This window comes from Sebastes fasciatus, chromosome 7, assembly GCF_043250625.1.
Source record: "Sebastes fasciatus isolate fSebFas1 chromosome 7, fSebFas1.pri, whole genome shotgun sequence".
Taxonomy (NCBI): domain Eukaryota; kingdom Metazoa; phylum Chordata; class Actinopteri; order Perciformes; family Sebastidae; genus Sebastes; species Sebastes fasciatus.
In genome coordinates this window covers 20453936-20472684 of record NC_133801.1, presented here as the reverse complement: position 1 = coordinate 20472684, position 18749 = coordinate 20453936, and the positions used below count along the sequence as shown (strand labels likewise).

Sequence of the window (18749 nt, the reverse complement as noted above, 5' to 3'; positions counted from 1 at the left end):
TCAAAGTTGTACTTATGTGCGGTACTTGAGAAAATGTACATAGTTACTTTCCACCACTGTTAAAAAGATTTATACCACTCGCATATTTACCCTCCCTACCAACTGGAGTAAGAAACTGTATCACTTATGACACATTATTATTTGGCAGTATTTAGTAGTATCAATGTGGTATTACTTTTTACTTTTACAATTGTGTCTTATGACTTTGTACTGGATGGATTACATTTTAAAAGCAAGCAATTCAGCGTATTACCCAAAATGTTGAACCATTCATAGTGTCATCTCACCTAAAACAATGCAGTAAATCAGAATTATATAATCAGTGTAGTGATTTAATAATTATTGGAGAACAGAAACAAGGTTTAAGAAAAAAAGTGAATCTTTTATTTTGTAGATATCCTGTACAAGGGCCTGATATCACAGCTGGTCGGAGTATTTACACTGACGGAAGCTTTTCCTTTAATTCCTTAAATGTCTTATGTATGGATCTTGAATGCAAGGGGAAATAAATAAGCATTACTCCAACATGACCTCGTCATTTGTGTCTCTACCACCTTTGTGTCGCTCCCAAATCGAAATTGAAAGTTGAAACTGCGATAAGTTCTCCCGGGTGAAAAATGTCACACAAACAGAAACTTGGTGACTCACACCACCATCTGGAGAAGCTTGACAGTTCAACCTACTTCATTTTTCAGTCTGAAAAGCTGCCTCTGTCTCTGCTCAGATGGTTCAGATCGTTACTTCTTCTCTATGAGGTGTGGCTCCGAGAGTTTTTGGATGTGCAGCTCTTCCACCAGCTCCTCCACACAGACCTTAAACAGAGGCTCCGGCTCCTGAGAGACAGAGTAGGGACATGCTAATCACAGACTGTACACGGTGTTATCATTACAAATCAACATTTTTTCAAGTTAAGGTGGGATAGAGATGTGAAATCCCTTTCCCTGATTTTTAAGAATGTCTTTCTCATCAAAAATCGAAGATATTTGCACGCTGTGTTTCCAATTTAATCATTTCTTATTAGGGCTGTCACAGTTAACGCGATAATAATGTGTTAATGCAGATAATGCACTAATTTGTTTAACACAACTTGTGATTTTTAGGTTGTAGTGGGATCAGTTTTAAAGCTAGAGTGAAGATACTGGTATCATATGAAACTAGAACACCTACGGAATTTCTATTTCTGTTGTGAGATAAAACAGTTGAATGAGGTGAGCTTCAAGCAGTCGTGTTTTGAGGACTTTGTTACCTTGTGTTCCAGCTGCCTCTGCTTCTCCACGGCCTCCTCCAGACTCAGACCCAACCAGGCCGCCTCCTCCTCGGGGATCTCAAACTGCTGCTCAGAGAGAATGAATCAGAAAAAGAAACATGTCAATTGTTTTTTTAATCACAACTCCTTCTCTTGTACAGTAGCGGGTAAACATCAAGGTTAGCTTTAATCATTGCTTCCCACAACATTTAGTATCACTCAGTGGACTTGAACACATCCCACCCACCTTGAATTTGTGGTAGACTTTCTCTCTCTTGACGGGGTCGGAGGGGTAAAGCTCTGTGTTTCTGCGTGCCAGGCGAAGCAGCATGGCCCTCTTCAGGTCCATCCCCAGCTTGGAGTTCAGGTCTTCCTTTGATGTCTGATGGGAGTTGGATGATTACAGTCATATAAAAAGCCAGATGGAAAATATAATTTTGTCACACAGAGGTAGCGATCTCTTACGTTGAGAATATAGAAGTCGAATCCAAAGGCGGCATCGATGAGGTCCAGAGTGCGTGCTGTGACTGTGATGGTGAACTTGTGATCAAGGATCTCACTGTACAACTCTCTCTTGAACAGCTGTGGTTTCCAGGTCTTCCTCAGACGAGTCGACATCTACAGAAAGAGATAATTCAGAAGTATGATGTCTTGAGCTACGTGTGTCAAAAAAAATCTAAATGTCTTCTGGGCATTAGTGTCACATATTTATACATTTCAATAATTATTTTAAATATGCAATGATTTTTTTTTATTTAGGTCACATATTTACATTCAGCAAAGCTGGAATGTGTGAACACACAACTTAATACAAATAATATTGTACTTATACTGATATCTAAGACAGTGCTGTTGAGTGTCCACTCGACAATCCCATTTACAGCAATAAAAAAGACGGACAGAGAAGTGAGATGGACAAAGTGAAAACTTGATATACCTTATAATGTATTTTTAAGGATAAATTCTTAATGGACAAAAATATTTTATATATTTTATATATTAGTGTATCGAGAGATTTTCAGTTTGCACTCAAAACACATTCTAAATTGCAACATATGAGGAAATTTCGAATCTAAAAAAACAAAACAAACATTATACTTAAGTATTGTAATAATTAGGGCTGGGACGATACACCTATCTCCTGATTCGATACTATCACGATACTTTGGTGCCGATTTTATATGTATTGCGATTCTACAAGTCTTGCGATTTGATATTACGATTTATTGCGATTTTTGTTACCTTACCTTTTTTAACACTAGACCATGGGAAAAAGTTGAATCATACACTTCTAGGGACTTTTACTTTGGAAAATATCTAAATTAATACAGAAAGAATGTTTGATATTCAGCATGTATGTAATCAGAGATGTCCTGAAGTCAAATATATCAGTCACTGTCAGGAATTATTCATTAATACATTTCCCTCACAAATTAGTGGTATTTTCTTTTAATTTATAAGGGGCATGTAATGTTTTAAACTACTGGTGAATATAATTCATCAATTTCCATATATGTGTTTTGTATATACAGTTCCTTTTGTTAACACCTTATTTTGAAAACCGGTCAGTCGCACGTGTATACTTCCACTAACTTCGCCATGTCTGTTGTTAGCTCTCCCGTCAGCTCCGTTCTCTGTATGCATCCATGATCAGCTCCATCGGGGCCGTTTTAATGCATTTAACATAAATGTCAGTATATGGGTGCTCTACAGTTGTAACATTAGCCGATTTGACCACGGAGATAAGAGTGATGCCTGGCTTGAACGCACGTTACCGCAATACGATAACGTTTCCTGTCCATGACAGAGTTAGCATGCAGCTTTAGCCGTGATGTCTAGCTCTGCTTTTTCTGGTAATGTGTGAAACCCAAAGTGTTTCCATACTTTACTGTTTGTGTGTTTACAACGTTGGATTTAAAATGTGAGGGTGCAAGTTGTATCCATACAGACCCTTCGCCGTTTTCTACTTTCTGCAGTTTGTTTTGGTTGACGGATACGGAAAGGATATGACGTCACGTTACTCTGACTACAACAATAAAAGCAGTAACTTCCTTCTACCTCCGCATAGACTCAAATGAAGCAAATATGTTGATTTTGACATTAAAGAAATTGATTTCAAAATCGTTAAAAAAAATTGCGATACATAGGTGAATCGATTTTTTTCTCCACCCCTAGTGATAATATAATACTGCACACTTCAAAGGAAGATGGCATTAACAGTTGCTTATTTGTCTACAAACATAACTTATAACCCTTTTGCTACAACAAGATATTTGATTTGAATTCTCACTAAGGCCAAATTAGATTTTCTGCTTTATTGAAAGGTTAACATGAAGAGAGTGAAGTTGACAGCGAGCAGAGGGTCTAAGGGGCTAATATGCTAATAAAGCCTGAATTGGATGTTAATCTACAGCAGCTGGAAGCTTATACCTGGTGCAATATGGGATAACCATGTCATATCAACAAACTGTAGCACAACTAAAGAAAGACAATCCTCTTCCTAGAGACTCACTTTGTCATTGTTGGCGTATCTGAAGCCTGATATCCAGCCTTCTCCTCCCCACAGGCTGTCCTGGGATTGTGGAGGGTAGAAGATGGGCACCGGGACATCCTGCACCCGTTCCTTCTGACCCGTCGTTGGGTTGGCTCGGTACTGGACTCCCAGACTCTTCCAATGCACAGGTTTGGGATCTTTCTGCTCGAGGGACTTGAGGTAGTGTTTGGGGAGACGAGCATAGATGCCCTGCTTCAGTTTCAAGGCCTCCCAGATTTTGGGGGGGTATTTATGAAAAGGCATAACAGACGGTCCTATAAAGTCAAATCTGAAAGACAGAATAAGAATGAATCACTGTTATTCAGTTACTGTAGGAAATCAATAAGAAAATCAGTGGTTCACTGCACAGCGTATTAACTGAGTCAGAGCTGAAACGGAGGACCCTTTCTGTCCTAAGTTTGGCGAGTTGCATTTATATGGTGGCAAAGATTATTCATAGTTATACTAGAGATTTGTACTGAAATGATTAAAGGACTTAGTTAAAGAAAATTATTAATTTTACTATTAAGCTGTTTTACTCATTTATCAAGCAAGATTTATGATCACCGATTTACAAATGGAAAGGTTTTCTAATTTTCTTAGTTTCATTCATGACACACTGACTATTTTGTCTCCCGATCAGACCAAGTAATAAATTCTAGGTCTGCCAGTAACAATTATATTTATTGATTTTTAATCGTTCTATTTCTGTTTCGATTGACAGGTTAGTCTGTAAAATGTCACAATACAGTGGAAAATGCCCATCACAAGTTCCCAGTGCCCAAGTCGACATCTTCAATTGCTTGCAATCTGAAGCAGTGATTGTTTGGCAATTAACTTGATAAATGGCAGATGATTAATCAATTATTAAAAATGTTGTTGATTAATTACAGGCAGATTAACCTGCTACCTTATTGTTCACCCTACAAACAAACAATCCCCTGCCCATTTCACCCAGAGTCCCAGTCACCAACCAGTGTTTCTACACTGAAATACTTCTCTGCTGCAGGTTTGCTGTGTGCAAGTTTGTTTTTGGTTATTTGATTATACGCAAATATGTTTAAGACACCACGTAAGCATCATATCAGCTGAAATACTAAAGGTTTTAGAGCTAAACACAGGGCCTCAAGACTGGGTGAAAATGCAGGAACAAATTAGGGCTCTTACCATTTTAAGGTTTTATGTAATGGGCATATTAACCAAACAAATTCGTAAATAATCACATATATACACACACACACACATAAATATATATATATATATCTTAAAGTAAAGATATAAACAAACAAACAAACACAAATAGATGCATTAACTGATACATTAGCCATTATACATATCTAACTTAGGACAATTAAAACCTACTAAATAAATCTGACATGATAAGTGATAGTATAGTTACTGTCAAACTAAATCAAATAGCTGCAGCTGGTTGCTTGGTACAGACTAACACATATCAATAGAAACAGAAACACAGAATCAGGTGAACAACTTTCATAAGGTGGCTAGTTAGCAGGATGCTAACTGGAACAGGCTAACAACACAGTTAAACATGTAAACAAAGCCTCTACGAGTCTAATACACCGTTCAGAGTATGTCTACAAGTCTGTCTTACCGGGTAAGAAGAAAACAGTGACCTCCACCCAGCAGAAGGAGAGTTTTCAATCGAGGTTAGCCCAAAATTAGCTCCACATTAAGCAGGCAAGGACATGCACTGACTGACTGCAGCAGGCACACTTCCGCATTGATCGGCCCGCCCACACCGAGGAGGAACATGATTGGATGTCGGACAGGAAGTTCTCTCAGATGATTGGCTCTCAGAGGCTGTCAATCAATAGGTGTGTTCTGGGTAAAGCGGATGTAGTTTCAAAGTAAATTCTCCTTCCACATTTATTTATTGTGTGAATGCTGAACAGCAGCACAGTATTGTTATCCAAATCCTTTTTTTAATTTGATTTAAAGAAGAAAAAGAGCTAATAAAAACGTTTGATGCTTTTCCTTCTTCTTCTTCTTCTGTCAACATCTGGGCTGGAGTGTGGGACAGGAGATTGTGCAGAAACAAATCAATAATAATAATAATAATAAAAAATGATGAAAACTCTTTATTCGTTTAACTAAATAAGTTTCCCATTAAAAGCTGAATAATTTCACAGTATATGTTATCTGCTGTATTCCCCAATAGACCTGACAATGAAAAGTCCTGATGTTTTGCCTTCCTTAGTGACTGTAAAAAGTGATTCCTCTGAATACTGTAATTCCTGCAGTGTATCAGTACATGTTCAACAGTTTCTGGTTGATTACAATATGTGCATTTCCCAGTTGGGTGCTTGCCTATTCTATATAATGTATGGTTGAAGACCTGTGTGTCCTATTTTCAGTCGAGTGATGATATTTTCTTCCCTTCTTTTCCAGCCCACCTTTTTCCCTGCTCCAACATGTGTTTGTATATTGTACAGATGTCTTCCAGTTTCCTGATCATCCCAGTACTCCTGCCATACTGTTTGTGCATAATGTCTTGATGAATGGCTTAGCCTCAACTTTACTTAATGGAACTTGTAATTCAATATTCTTAATTAGTGTTTGTTTGGCCAGAATATCTACTTGTTCATTTCCCTCCCTCCACACCAACATGAGCAGGAACCCAGATGAATCGTGTAACTGTGCCTTTCATTTCCACCTATACATTATGAGGAATATTTCATTGATTATATCTGTTCTGATTGATGATCTACCAAATCCTATGCTTGTAAGTGCTGAAAAACTGTCAGATGCAATAACGGTGTTGTTTATTTCCTTCTCTTCTATCCACTGCAGGGCCAATAATATTGCCAATAGTTCTGTGGTATATACTGACACATGATCTGATACTCTTTTCCTGATGTAGGTCTCACTCACCGGGTGATGCTTTTGCTTTTAACAAGTTTTTATTTTTTTATTATTATTTCAAAATTACAGTATACATAGTAACAGCAGAAAACATTAAAAACATTTACATACAAAAGAAGCATAGCGAAAACATAAACAGAGAGCTGTGCCAGCCAAACATAAAAGGACAACAGAAGTTAAAGGGACTGTTTGTAACTTTTTAAGCGTATAAATGTAGCGGGTCGGCACACATGCGCGTTCGCATATGCGCGCTCGCGTGTGGCCGGAGCCTCGTCTCCGCTGCCTGCTCTCCTTCACTCAGACAGCGCGCGCGTCCTCGCTGTCTCGCTCCACCTCTAGACGTGAACGCGCGCTCACTCCACACTGCAGAAGAGTTAGTTTAGCTCTGAGAATATCTAGTGAATGTAGAGTGGACGTTTGTGCAGAAATAACTGCTGCAGCTCCTCCAGACCAACAGAGGTTTTCCGTGTCTTGCGAAGTGACGGGGCTCCGCAACGAGTTACGTTATCGTCTCGTTACCGACCGGGTGCCGGTGTCTTCGGCTGACGGCTGCGGTCGGGAGGCGATAACGTAACTCGTTGAGGAGCCCCGCTGCTGAAGCCTGCGCTGAGCAGGAAAAGCAAACACTAGGATCAGCATTGATTCATGGAGAGACCTTCATCTGGTCAGCCAACATTACTGCCAAGCATCTGAAATATAGAATGATATTGTGGTTTTAGCTGACGTCTGTCGCCTCACTGTTTTGAGCGATGCTCGTTCATGTCTATGTAGAGCGAGCAAGCGCAAGCTTGACGCTGACTTTCGTTGATTTCAAGGCCACAGGTGTTGCTGTTAAGCAGCATTTCTGAATCTTACAAATAGTCCCTTTAAACAAAACAAGCATAAGATAAAACACAATAAAAAATAAATAAATAATAATTAAAAAAAAGACCACGCGAGAGTATGACAATAATTTCACTTAAAAACTTTAAAGATATTGCATACTTTCCTTGTTTTCATTGCTTTTAACAAGTTGGACTTTTATTGTGAAGTGCAATGACACAGTTTGTCAAGGAAGTAGTTTCGTGACGTAGTCGGGATATGTAAACAATTGAAAAACGTGAAAATAAAACCGAATTAAACACGAACAGTCTGGTGTTAAGGGTTTAAAATGTGCTATTTAATCCAGTTCAGCTATAAATAAAAGAAACAATCATGACGAACGGGCACCTTAACGCCCGAAAGGTGGAATTGAACCACTCTGCCGCTAAGCAGCTACAGGTTTGAAGCCTGCACCCCGGACCACCGAGGCTCATCCGGGCACTTTAAACTAGGTCTGTCAGAAGTACTTATACCTCATAGCATGACTAGTGTTCTGAGTCAGGGTGTCACAATGAGTGAATCAGTTTGCATCATCACAACGAGCTCCTATACAAAGTACGACGACCTACTGGATGTCCTAAAGCATATTTATGTGAAATAAACACACACAAAAAGGGAAACGTAGTCTGGTCTGTACTGTTTTATGCAAAGCAGACGCATTGTGATTGGCTGTCCGAAAATAAAAAAAGGTAGAGCCACATGTCATCACAGGTAAGAAATATGATAGAGGATTACAATTAAACACATACTGGTACTTCTCTTAATGGTGTTGTCCATGGTCAGACCGTTTAAGAGAATGTCTATCTCTTGTACTACTATTACTTATGTAATTCTCTCTCTTTATTTGTTTTAACTGATTTATAGAATCAGAAAGGTGTTTATTGCCAGGTGTAAGAGGTATACATTAGGAATTTTCTTTGGCTTTGTTGGTGCAAGACAAACTGTATAATAACAAAAGAATAGATAAAAATATTAGAATAAAATAATAAAAATGTACAATTTACAAATAAGCTATAAACATGATATAAAGATAGTGCAAATATTGAGAGAGGGGGGAGAGTCAGTGTAGGCAGGGGGGGGGGGGGGGGGGGGGGAGACAGTCACAGGGGGGCGGATAGGCTGTTGGAGAGCCCCACTGCCATGGGGAAAAAACTGTTTTTGTGGCGTGAGGTTTTGGTCCTGATGGACCTTAACCTCCTGCCAGATGGCAGAGTCTGAAAGAGATGGTGTCCAGGATGGGAGGGGTCGGCCACAATCTTCCCTACCCTCCTTAAGGTCCTGGAGGTGTACAGCTCCTGGAGGGAGGGAAGGTTGCAGCCGATCGCCTTCTCTGCAGCACGGATGACCCGCTGCAGCCTGGCCTTGTCTCTGGCGGTGGCAGCGGCGAACCAGACGGTGATGGAGGAGGTGAGGATGGACTCGATGATGGCCGAGTAAAAGTGCACCATCATGGTCTGTGGCAGGTTGAATTTCTTCAACTGCCGCAGGAAGTACATCCTCTGCTGGGCCTTACTGGTGAGGGAGCTGATGTTTAGCTCCCACTTGAGGTCCTGGGCGATGGTCGTGCCCAGGAAACGGAACGACTCCACCGTGTTGACTGGGGAGCCGCGCAGGATGAGGGGGGGGAGCGGGGCTGAGTTCCTCCTGAAGTCCACTGCCATCTCCACTATCTTCAGAGCGTTAAGCTCCATGTGGTTCTGGCTGCACCAGGATGCCAGATGGTCAACCTCCCATCTGTAGGCAGACTCGTCACCCTCAGAGATGAGGCCGATGAGGGTGGTGTCGTCTGCAAACTTAAGGAGCTTGACAGATTGGTGTCTGGAGGTGCAGCCGTTGGTGTACAGGGAGAAGAGCAGTGGGGAGAGAACGCAGCCTTGGGGGGGCACCGGTGCTGATGGTCTGGGTGTCGGAGACTTGCTTCCCCAGCCTTACGTGCTGACTCCTATCAGTTAGATTATAGATATTGTTGTCTGTTACTCTTGTGCCTGTCATCAAAGACAAAGCTGGCAAGGTTGGGAGCCTGGATAATTACAGACCAATTGCACTAGCCAGTGTGGTATCTAAAGTCCTCCAGAAGATTTTATTAGAGTGTTTATGTAAATATCTTGGTACCACAGACAACCAGTTTGGCTTCAAGGCTAAGCGTGGCACTGATTTGTGTATCTATGCCTTGAAAGAAGTAGCCGAAAGCTATAGAAGGAAAAACTCCTCTGTTGTAATCGGTTTTATTAATGCATCTAAGGCTTTTGACCGAGTAAATCACCAAAAGTTGTTTCTGAAATTGAGTCATATGCCTGACAGCATTATAAGAATCTTGGCATATTGGTATGCGAACCACAATATGCAGGTCAAATGGGGCAATCGAGTCTCCGATCCCTTTGTTGTTGGTAATGGAGTAAGACAAGGGGGTTTACTTTCACTAGCCCTCTTTAAGGTGTACATGAATGAATTATCTGACCAACTAAGAGGCTGTAAAAAAGGCTGTATGATTGGTAACACCCTGGTAAACCATTTTATGTATGCTGACGATCTGGCTATTGTCTCTCCTAGCAGTGCTGGGTTTCAACAGCTGATGAATATATGCTCCAATATGGGGTATTGTCATGTTCTGTAAAACAAAAGAAGATAGGGACCTTAACTTTCCGGCTTTTTATCTATCAGGACAACTGCTATGTGTTTGTAATAAAACAAAATATCTAGGGTACTTTATTACAGATAAAATGTCTGATGATGACGACATGTACAGGCAGTGCCGTATGTTATATGCTCAAGCTAACATGTTGGCAAGAAAATTCTACATGTGTTCAGATCATGTCTAGGTCTCTTTAGAGCCTGTTGCACTCCCCTCTATACTGCCTCCCTGTGGGTCAAGTTTAAAAAGGCGAGCATGCATAAGCTTCAGGTTGCCTACAATGACTGCATGCGGATATTACTTAAGAAACCCAGGTGGTGTAGTGCAAGCGAACTGTTCTGTAATGCAGGTGTCAACACATTCCAGGCTCTGTTGAGAAACCTGATGTATACATTTATATGTCGGCTAAATGATTCTCAGAACGCCATTATCATGCTCCTGTCAAATCCTTGTTTTAGTGTTATACGATACCAGTCATCCCTGTGGAAACATTGGTATAACTGTCTTTTATAAAAAGTGGCAGTTTCTATTTTAATGTATGTATTGTTGTTTGTGTTGTATGTTTTCTAATGGACTTCGATTCTGTCAATAAAGATGAATTGAATTGAATTATATGTGTATGTATATATATATATATTCTTTCTTCCTTTTCTATTATTTTTTTTTCTTTTTCCTCTATTTATTTTTATTTATTATTTTACTATGGTATTTGTTTTGTTTGTATGATTTAATATGGTGTTAAGTAATATGTATATGAAATAATGTCATATTATAAATGAATTTGACGTTTTACGTATCTCAACAGTGAGACCACAGTTATGGGACATGAAGAAAAGTGGTGTTTAGACCCATAAAATGCTTCATACATTTTTTAAAATCTAATTTAATTTTAATTTAATACACGTTAGTAATTATTTTTCATATCAAGATGGGTAATAACACTGTGTATGTATTTATCAAGCATTGCACTGAACATTTTTAACAAAAATCCCAAATTTCATTGCTGGGACTTAAAATCGCCCGTAGTTGCAGAAACACCCATGCATTTGTTCTTCTACTTTGTTTTGCTGCTGTGACACTGCGATCAATTTTATATTATCTTAAAATAAAAAGAGACACACTTTAGTATTGTTATTTGTTTTATACATACATGGAAGAGAATACAGAGGTTCCATCCAGGTACAAACGAAGCAACGCAAGAAGAAATGCCTCACTTGATGTTGTAATAAAAATCTTTGGTGCAGCACCATGTCATAAAACTAACAGAACATTTCATGTAACGTACAAACAGTGTTTTAGGAGAGCACTTTCAAATCTGTTAATTTTCCCCATGATCTTTACATATGTTCATTTATTTTCCTCCAGTGCAGTTTTTTCAGTCAGAGGAAGGTGTTCTCGATGACCAGTGTCTGAGGCTCTTCCTTTGTTTCCCCAGCTGGTGGTGCCAGAAGGCTCCTGGTCTCCTCCACCACAGGAGAGCAACACATATTCCCAGCGCAGGCCTTTCCACAGGCGAGGCTGCAGGTCAGAAGAGGAGGCAGGGAGGGGTCCTCTCTGTGGACGACGGGGGAGGCGTCCCCCTCACTGCCTGCAGAGGATCCAGAGCAGGAGGCAAACTCTGGCTGAACAGTGCAGCAGCTCACTCCTACACTCTGCAGCACCTTACTGACCCCAGACATCAGATCAGCACACCTGGACATGTGTGAAATGTGTAAAATATAGAATTTTTAATCTTGACAAAAAACATACTTATGATAACCGGCCAGTAACAGACACTAGAATCTATAAAAATCAATGTGAGTATGATTAGTGGACCACATCTGTCACTCAGTGTGAGCTGGAACTGGCAGTGTGGAGGATTTAGTGCCATCTAGAGGTGAGGTTGTAGATTGCAACCAACTGAACACCCCTACGCTCACTCCTCTCTTTCCAAGCGTGCCTTTCCTCAATAGCCATACTATAAACAGTTAGAAGCACCGTGCAGGTACACAAGTCAAACTTTTCCACTTCACCTGTGCACTGGAAACCCAGCATGGCAGTGTACATGGACCGAGGCCACCGTGAATGATTCAGTTAACTGCCAGACGTGGAGGTCGTGCACAGCCTGCACCCCAGGGACGCTCGTAATCCTCCGTCCAAGATCAGACACACAAATGTGTGGAGGTGTGCACTGTAGCAGTAGCATCCCATACCTGAGCACCTGGAGAGATTTACCGGTGAAACAACGGAAACAGGATAGGGGTTTGGATACAGCTGCAGCAAATATGTATTATTGTTATTAGTGGGTTGAAGTCTTAATTTGGTCTTCATAAGAGCTTCAGCTAAATGCTTGAAAGCAACATTTAAACTAAAAGGCATGACAAAACACACTGACCTGTGGCGCAGCGGTGGCAATCAGCGTAATCAGAGCCAGCAGGGAGAGGCCAGCATCCAGATAAATCAAGAGACCACAGGCTCCAGAGCTGTGCAGGCACTGTGGACCGATCAGCAGCATCACCAGGCTGTTGACCAGAGCCAGAAGGGAGGTACAAATACCCTGAATGACGACGACGAACGACAGGAGACTGACTGGGCAACGGCTGCTTGGTACAGTCCTCTCAATGTGAAGTGATGACTTGCAGGCTGGGGTATTAGATGCATTTTGACCATCTGAAAGGGTAGAAAACATTAAAACATGATCTTCAGATATGTAAACTTTCAACTTAAAGGTGCAGTGTGTAGGATTTGGCGGCATCTAGAGGTGTGGTTGCAGATGGCAATCAACTAAAACTTCTCCCATGTGCCAAGCATGTAGGAGAACTATGGTGACTGACGTGAAAACGTGAAAACGCGAATATCCCTACTTAGAGCCAGTGTTTAATTTGTCCGTTCTGGGCTACTGTAGAAACATGGCGGCGGGCTCCGTCAGGACGAACGACTCATTTTAAGGTAACGAAAACACAACAATTCTTATTTTAAGGAGATTATGCACTAAAGAAAACATACTTACAACATACTTCTGCCAATATATCCCCATAATTGCTACACACTGTTCCTTCAAGTTTTAAAAATTTGTTTTAACGACAATCATTGGACGTCGACGAAACGTTTCTTTTATCGACGTCCAATGATGGTCATGTAAAAATTGTAATTTCACCTGCAAAAACACACCTCACCCCATAGCAAATAGGCAATTTCATTTGGCCACACTAATATTTACATGTGTGCATTGAATTCACAATATTTTCTCATGAGGCTCTTTTTCCACGGGACACTAAAGTGAGAAAGGTGACAGTCCAATGAGCTAAATTCTCTTACCAAGATGTCCAATGCAGGTGTTGTCTTTGGAAAACTCTGTGATGTCTTCTGAATAACTCTCCCAATTGCAAACCTTCAAATCTGTAGCGCCGCTGGCTGCGTCACAGTCCCTGCTGTCCTGCTGAGCTGCTGCATGCAGGTGGACTTCTGGCTGTTGCTGTGCATTTTGAGAGTCAGTGTCAGGGACGCTGGAGGTCCCCGGGTTACAGAAGACAAGCGCCCCATTGTGGAGCGAGCCGTCCACGGCAGATTGGACGTGGCTAACGTCACCCAGGACTCGCCCCGGCTCAGCCTGGCCTTTGGTTTCCTCTGCAGCCAAGACTGTGGGAGTCGAACAGAGGAATGAAAAACAAACATGGACGCTGTTTGATGTTCCTTACAGCTGAATATACACTTGGCTGCTGCTTCAAAGTGAAATCTGTCAGAGCAATATCATCACCTGGTCAGGCACACTAATTCTTCTGTAGTAAAAGATTATTATTACATAATGCCAGAACAAGTACGTGCTTTCACATGACATGACTAACTTGAGAGGGGCTCTGCCTCATGCATCATTGTGAGCTGCAACAAATTTCACATTCTCCAAAATGAATGAATTTCAGCCACCAGAATGCAGTAATACACGTCATTAAACTTTAAAATCCAGTGAAGTACATGTAAAAGTGTGGTCATCACAGATTAAACAGCTAACTATTGTTTCTCAGATTAGATTAATCAGATAATCTATTGATATCGAGCTAAAACTAGATGTCACATGTACAGATTTCAGTTGTAAAAATCACACTAGGATCCATACCATTTTCACGTCTGTGTGGTAAATGTGAAGCTACAGCGAGCATCCCGTTAGTTTAGCTTAGCATCAAGACTAAAAACTGGAAGGAGGATAAACTGCAGCCACAACCTGGCAACCCAAATGTTGTTATTAATGGCTTATAACTGATCTAAAAAGCATTTGTAAGTGATTTATTGATCATTAATAATAAATATTCCTTATTAGAAAACAATACCACATATTGTTATACTCTATATTTGTGTATCAGCTCTCAAAATCAACATGTAATCTCTAGGTAATGTTACCTTTGCGGTTTACTTCAAGGTGAGATTCGGTCTTTGGCTGCCTGTCAGCCCCGCCCCTCTCATCCTGCAGCCGATCCCAGTTCAGCCAGACCACCAGCATCTTATGGAGCAGACTGACGGCGCCGACCACCATGAGCAGCAGGGGGCGCTGCACTGGGTGTGGCTCCAGGGAAAAGCTGATGATTTCCAGGAAGTAAGAGATACACAGAGAGGTCAGGAGGAGAGCAGAAATGAAAGCCCCTACAGGCTGAATTCTGCTGCTGGTAAAGGCCACGCCGCAGTCTGAAGACCCGTCAGCCTGGGTCCCAGGTTGAGATTCGACGGAGGACTCTGCTGGCAGAGTGGAGGAGGAATTATGTGGAGGAGATGGAGAGGAGTCCAAAGAGAAGAGCGGAGTTCTTTTCATGCTTGCCGTTTGAGGAGGAGGAAGAGCCATACGCACGAGGATGAAGAGCGTGTGGAAACCATCCACTAAGGTGATGAGGGACTTGCACAGCTGACTGATGGTGACCTCGCACACCAGCAGCAGGAAGGTCACTCCCAGCATGCACCAGTGTAGCACCCTCATACCTGCAACTGAGAAGCGCACATTAGAATACTTCACCTAACTATAAAGGCCCAGACACACCAAACCACCATCAAAATACTAGCGGCAATGAAAGTCGACTGTGTCTTGGCCAAAAAGTTGCACTTGAACACACCGCAAAGAATACAGCTGACGGCCAACTAGCACGTACGCTTCGCACCTGTGTGAGAGGAAATAACGCTCCACACCAGCAGGTAGCGGTATTCGTCATTTAAAAGGGGAAACTGGAAGACCAAGGACGACGGATATACAAGCAAGCATATCAAGATTGATACATTGGCCGACATGAAACAAAGCATCATTTGCCAATCATTTTCGCACCACTTTCGCTCACCGTGGCCTGGTGTGTCAGGGCCTTAAAGCAAGGAATCTCTGTCCGCTTGTCTGTCTGTGGGTATGTCCTCCGCAAATCTCAAGAACTGTTCATCCGATCTACTTCACACTTAGTGGATGTAGTGCTGGGGACCCGAGGAAGTGCTTTGTCGAATTTGGTGTAATTTGGACACGCAACACATTCAATAAAATGAACTTTGAATAAACAAGCGAATAGGCTTCAGGACTGTGCAGACTAAGTTAATCATCCTTCTTCCCTGGAGTCGACACCAGTGGATAGCCAACTGGAAGCAGGATCGACTGTATTTCACCGTTGTGACTGTGAGTAAACCGGGACTTACTTTTACCCCTGTGAGTAAGACTATATTTCCCTGGTGTATGACTTGATGCTAACTTATAACACTAGTAACTTTACCACCAGCAAAATATCTCCGCTAATTAAATCCATGCTCTACTTTATAACTACAGTGGTTATGTCAAAGCAGGTGACTAATACTCCTATTTGGAAATTACCTCCGCTAAGTGTATTTCACCGATGTTTCGGACCGTGAGTAACCACGACTTGGGTGTGTTTTTTCCCCTTGAACCAGAGTGTATTTCCACAATGTTTCTGACCTCGAGTAGCCGCGACTTGGTGTTACGCAACTATGTCAGGTGTATTGCTGAGGACCCAAGGAAGCGCAGTGCTGAGTGTGAAGTCATTTGTATGAACACAGGCCTAGCATTCGGCCCGTTTTGAACAGGCATATTTTAAACAAGCACGGCAGTACAGTCAAACACACACACACACACACACACACAAACACTTACAGCCTCTATATAGCATGTTCGACACTATGCTCTTTGTGTTCGGTTAAAAAAACATGGATGTAAATATGATTTAAAAACTCTTTTGCATTTTCTCCCCTCTTGTCACTTTGTATTTCTAGAAACATTGTCTTATATGTGCAGTGTTCCGTGTATTCTTGAAAAAGAAAACAATTTTTTTGGATACGTAGAAAATAAAATGAAAGCTTAACAGAGAAATCGGCCAGGCTCCTCTGAGCAACACTGGACGTTGCAGCTGCATACAGTCAAGGTCAGGATGTTAGCTGCATAAGCTCACACAGTTCACACATTGTGAACCATTGTGCTGTCTTTACTGATTAGATACCTAGTTATGGTGTATTCATGCTGCCGGGTAATTTACATTGCTCATAAGATTAATGTGTAAAATCTTTATCTGCAAACTATAACTGTCAGATACATGTAGTCAGGTATAAAACGATAATCTTTCCCTCTGAAATGTAATGGATTAGAAGTATAAAGTAATACAAGTAAGTTCCTCTTACCTAAGTGCAGTGCTTGAGTAAATGTAAGTTACTTTCCACCGCTGCTTTTAATATTCATTTAAAATTAACAACACCGGTGTGCCACAGCATGACTGAGCCTGACTGGACTGTCATTCACTCCTGTACAATTTTGAAGTACTTGTACTTTACTTTCCATTTTCTGCAACTCCATACATGTAGTCCATCATTTCAAATGCAACTATTATACTCTTTACTCCGCTACACTGATTTAATAACTTGAGTTGAAAGTTAGTTTTATTCAGATTCATAATGCAAAATATAATAAACAAATAAATAATTATGTATTAATATAGGTGAAGATAAAACTTTGTTTATCGGGAGGAAATGCACAAGTTACACAGCAGTATATTAAAAGTAGTTAAAATTAGCCCTACCTTCACCAGCTGCGACATTAAAGTAATGAACTCATTAATGCGTTAGTAAATATAATCCAGAAATATAATATATTATTCTGAAATTAGCCATTCTGCATAATGAGTACTTTTACTTTGGTATTTTGAGTATTAGTAATTTGATGCATTTTGAAATGCATGACTTTTAGTTCTACACTGTGGTATTACTACTTTTACTTCAGCAAAATATCACAGTGCTTCTTCTTCTTCTTCAAATGACTGTATGAAAAAGTGTGTACATGTAACACACAACAAACTATTTGCTCAAGCAGAACTGGGGAATCAAAATTTAAGACAAATGTCAACAATTTTCTCTTCAGTATAAAGTCAAATTACCCCAGAAAAGTGGACGACCCTCAGCCAGCAATCAAAGACAAGTGGAAATCCTTGGATGTGATCTGTGCGCCGAAATCAGAAAAATGTCATTCATGGTGCTCACCATCTCTCCCTCTCTCTGTCCCACCACACTCCTCCTCTGCTCTAATCGCAGTCATGTGAGCTGTGGAGGAGGGGGTGGGGCGGGTGCTAACGTCCTCTCCTCAGTCATCCCCGTTTGCATTACCACCTCAGCGGGTTGGTGGGAGAAAATACCTTCAGTGGACGATCACAAAGCCCACCCATCATTCACACACTCTCTGAGCAGCTCATGTGAAGCTAATTTGCACTAATTAAATTCCCATAGTGTTGTCAGGACTATATAAGCAGGTCATAAGGTTATGTCTTAATAAAAAGACTGTGCCTTGATGTGGAAGGGAAGGTAACAGGCAGTCTATAACTTGGCCCAGGCAAGGGCCAGAGTCTATAAAAGGGGAGGTGAGGTCTGCACTGAAACACACCCGAGAGAGCAGCTGAGGTCAGCCTTTGTTAGGTGTTTGATTTGGTTTTAAAAATATGTACGCACAGAGACGCACAGAGACGCCCTTTAGCAACAGTATGTGATGAACCGGGCTTTACACTAACTCCAATGTAAACCCACCCGTGGCGTTATTTGATGGTCGGAGCAATAGACGTAGTATAATAGCGTGGGAGTCCCTTCAGGACGGGCGGGAGCTGTGGTGGAAAACAAACACAAGACTTTCAACCAGGAAACTAAACTAAACTAAAAGTAACGTTAACTTATTTTGTCAGGTCAGTTTTTAGTCACGTGACTCGTCGGTATCGTCAGTCCCGTGAGTCATGTGACTCGTTAGTCACATAAATCGTTAGTCAGTGAAGTTAACGTCAACCAAGGCCGTCTCCTAACCCTACCCAAGGCCTATGGAAAGGAGTCTGGGTCACGCGTCATCAACGCGTCATATCTTTGTTGGTATAACACGTGCAGTCAAATCTGGCCTGCACTCGCCGAAATTGAGCCAATCGCAAGGCACGGCAGCAGCTTACACTGCGCATGTGTCATACCCCATACCCCAAGACCCATGTCCGCATGTGACCCAGCCTCCTTTCCATAGGCCTTGACTCTACCTAAGTGGTTGTGTTGCCTAAATCTAACTTCCTTTGAAAACAGCAGTTTATTTTGAAAGGACACTATGCATGTAACAAGCGTAGGGGAGAGTGGGG

At 41.4% G+C, this 18749-nt stretch overlaps 2 protein-coding genes and 1 non-coding gene across 3 annotated transcripts; all 3 read right to left on the bottom strand.

The window, feature by feature from the left end:
* Nucleotides 1-361: 361 nt before the first annotated feature.
* mrpl28 (mitochondrial ribosomal protein L28) lies at nucleotides 362-5531 on the bottom strand. Its single transcript, XM_074642123.1, has 6 exons — nucleotides 5392-5531; nucleotides 3759-4068; nucleotides 1712-1864; nucleotides 1494-1628; nucleotides 1247-1333; nucleotides 362-833 (listed from the first exon to the last, which is right to left on the bottom strand). The coding sequence occupies exons 2-6, from the start codon at nucleotides 4041-4043 to the stop codon at nucleotides 738-740; spliced, it is 756 nt and encodes a 251-aa protein (XP_074498224.1). The 5' UTR covers nucleotides 4044-4068; nucleotides 5392-5531; the 3' UTR covers nucleotides 362-737.
* A 2345-nt stretch (nucleotides 5532-7876) lies between these two features.
* Nucleotides 7877-7963, bottom strand: trnastop-uca (transfer RNA opal suppressor (anticodon UCA)). Its single transcript has one exon. It is a non-coding gene; the product is annotated as a tRNA-Sec (tRNA).
* A 3320-nt stretch (nucleotides 7964-11283) lies between these two features.
* Nucleotides 11284-17670, bottom strand: LOC141770758 (proton-coupled zinc antiporter SLC30A1). Its single transcript, XM_074640605.1, has 6 exons — nucleotides 17529-17670; nucleotides 14530-15105; nucleotides 13453-13773; nucleotides 12530-12804; nucleotides 12168-12355; nucleotides 11284-11847 (listed from the first exon to the last, which is right to left on the bottom strand). The coding sequence occupies exons 2-6, from the start codon at nucleotides 15095-15097 to the stop codon at nucleotides 11535-11537; spliced, it is 1665 nt and encodes a 554-aa protein (XP_074496706.1). The 5' UTR covers nucleotides 15098-15105; nucleotides 17529-17670; the 3' UTR covers nucleotides 11284-11534.
* Between the last annotated feature and the right edge of the window lie 1079 nt (nucleotides 17671-18749).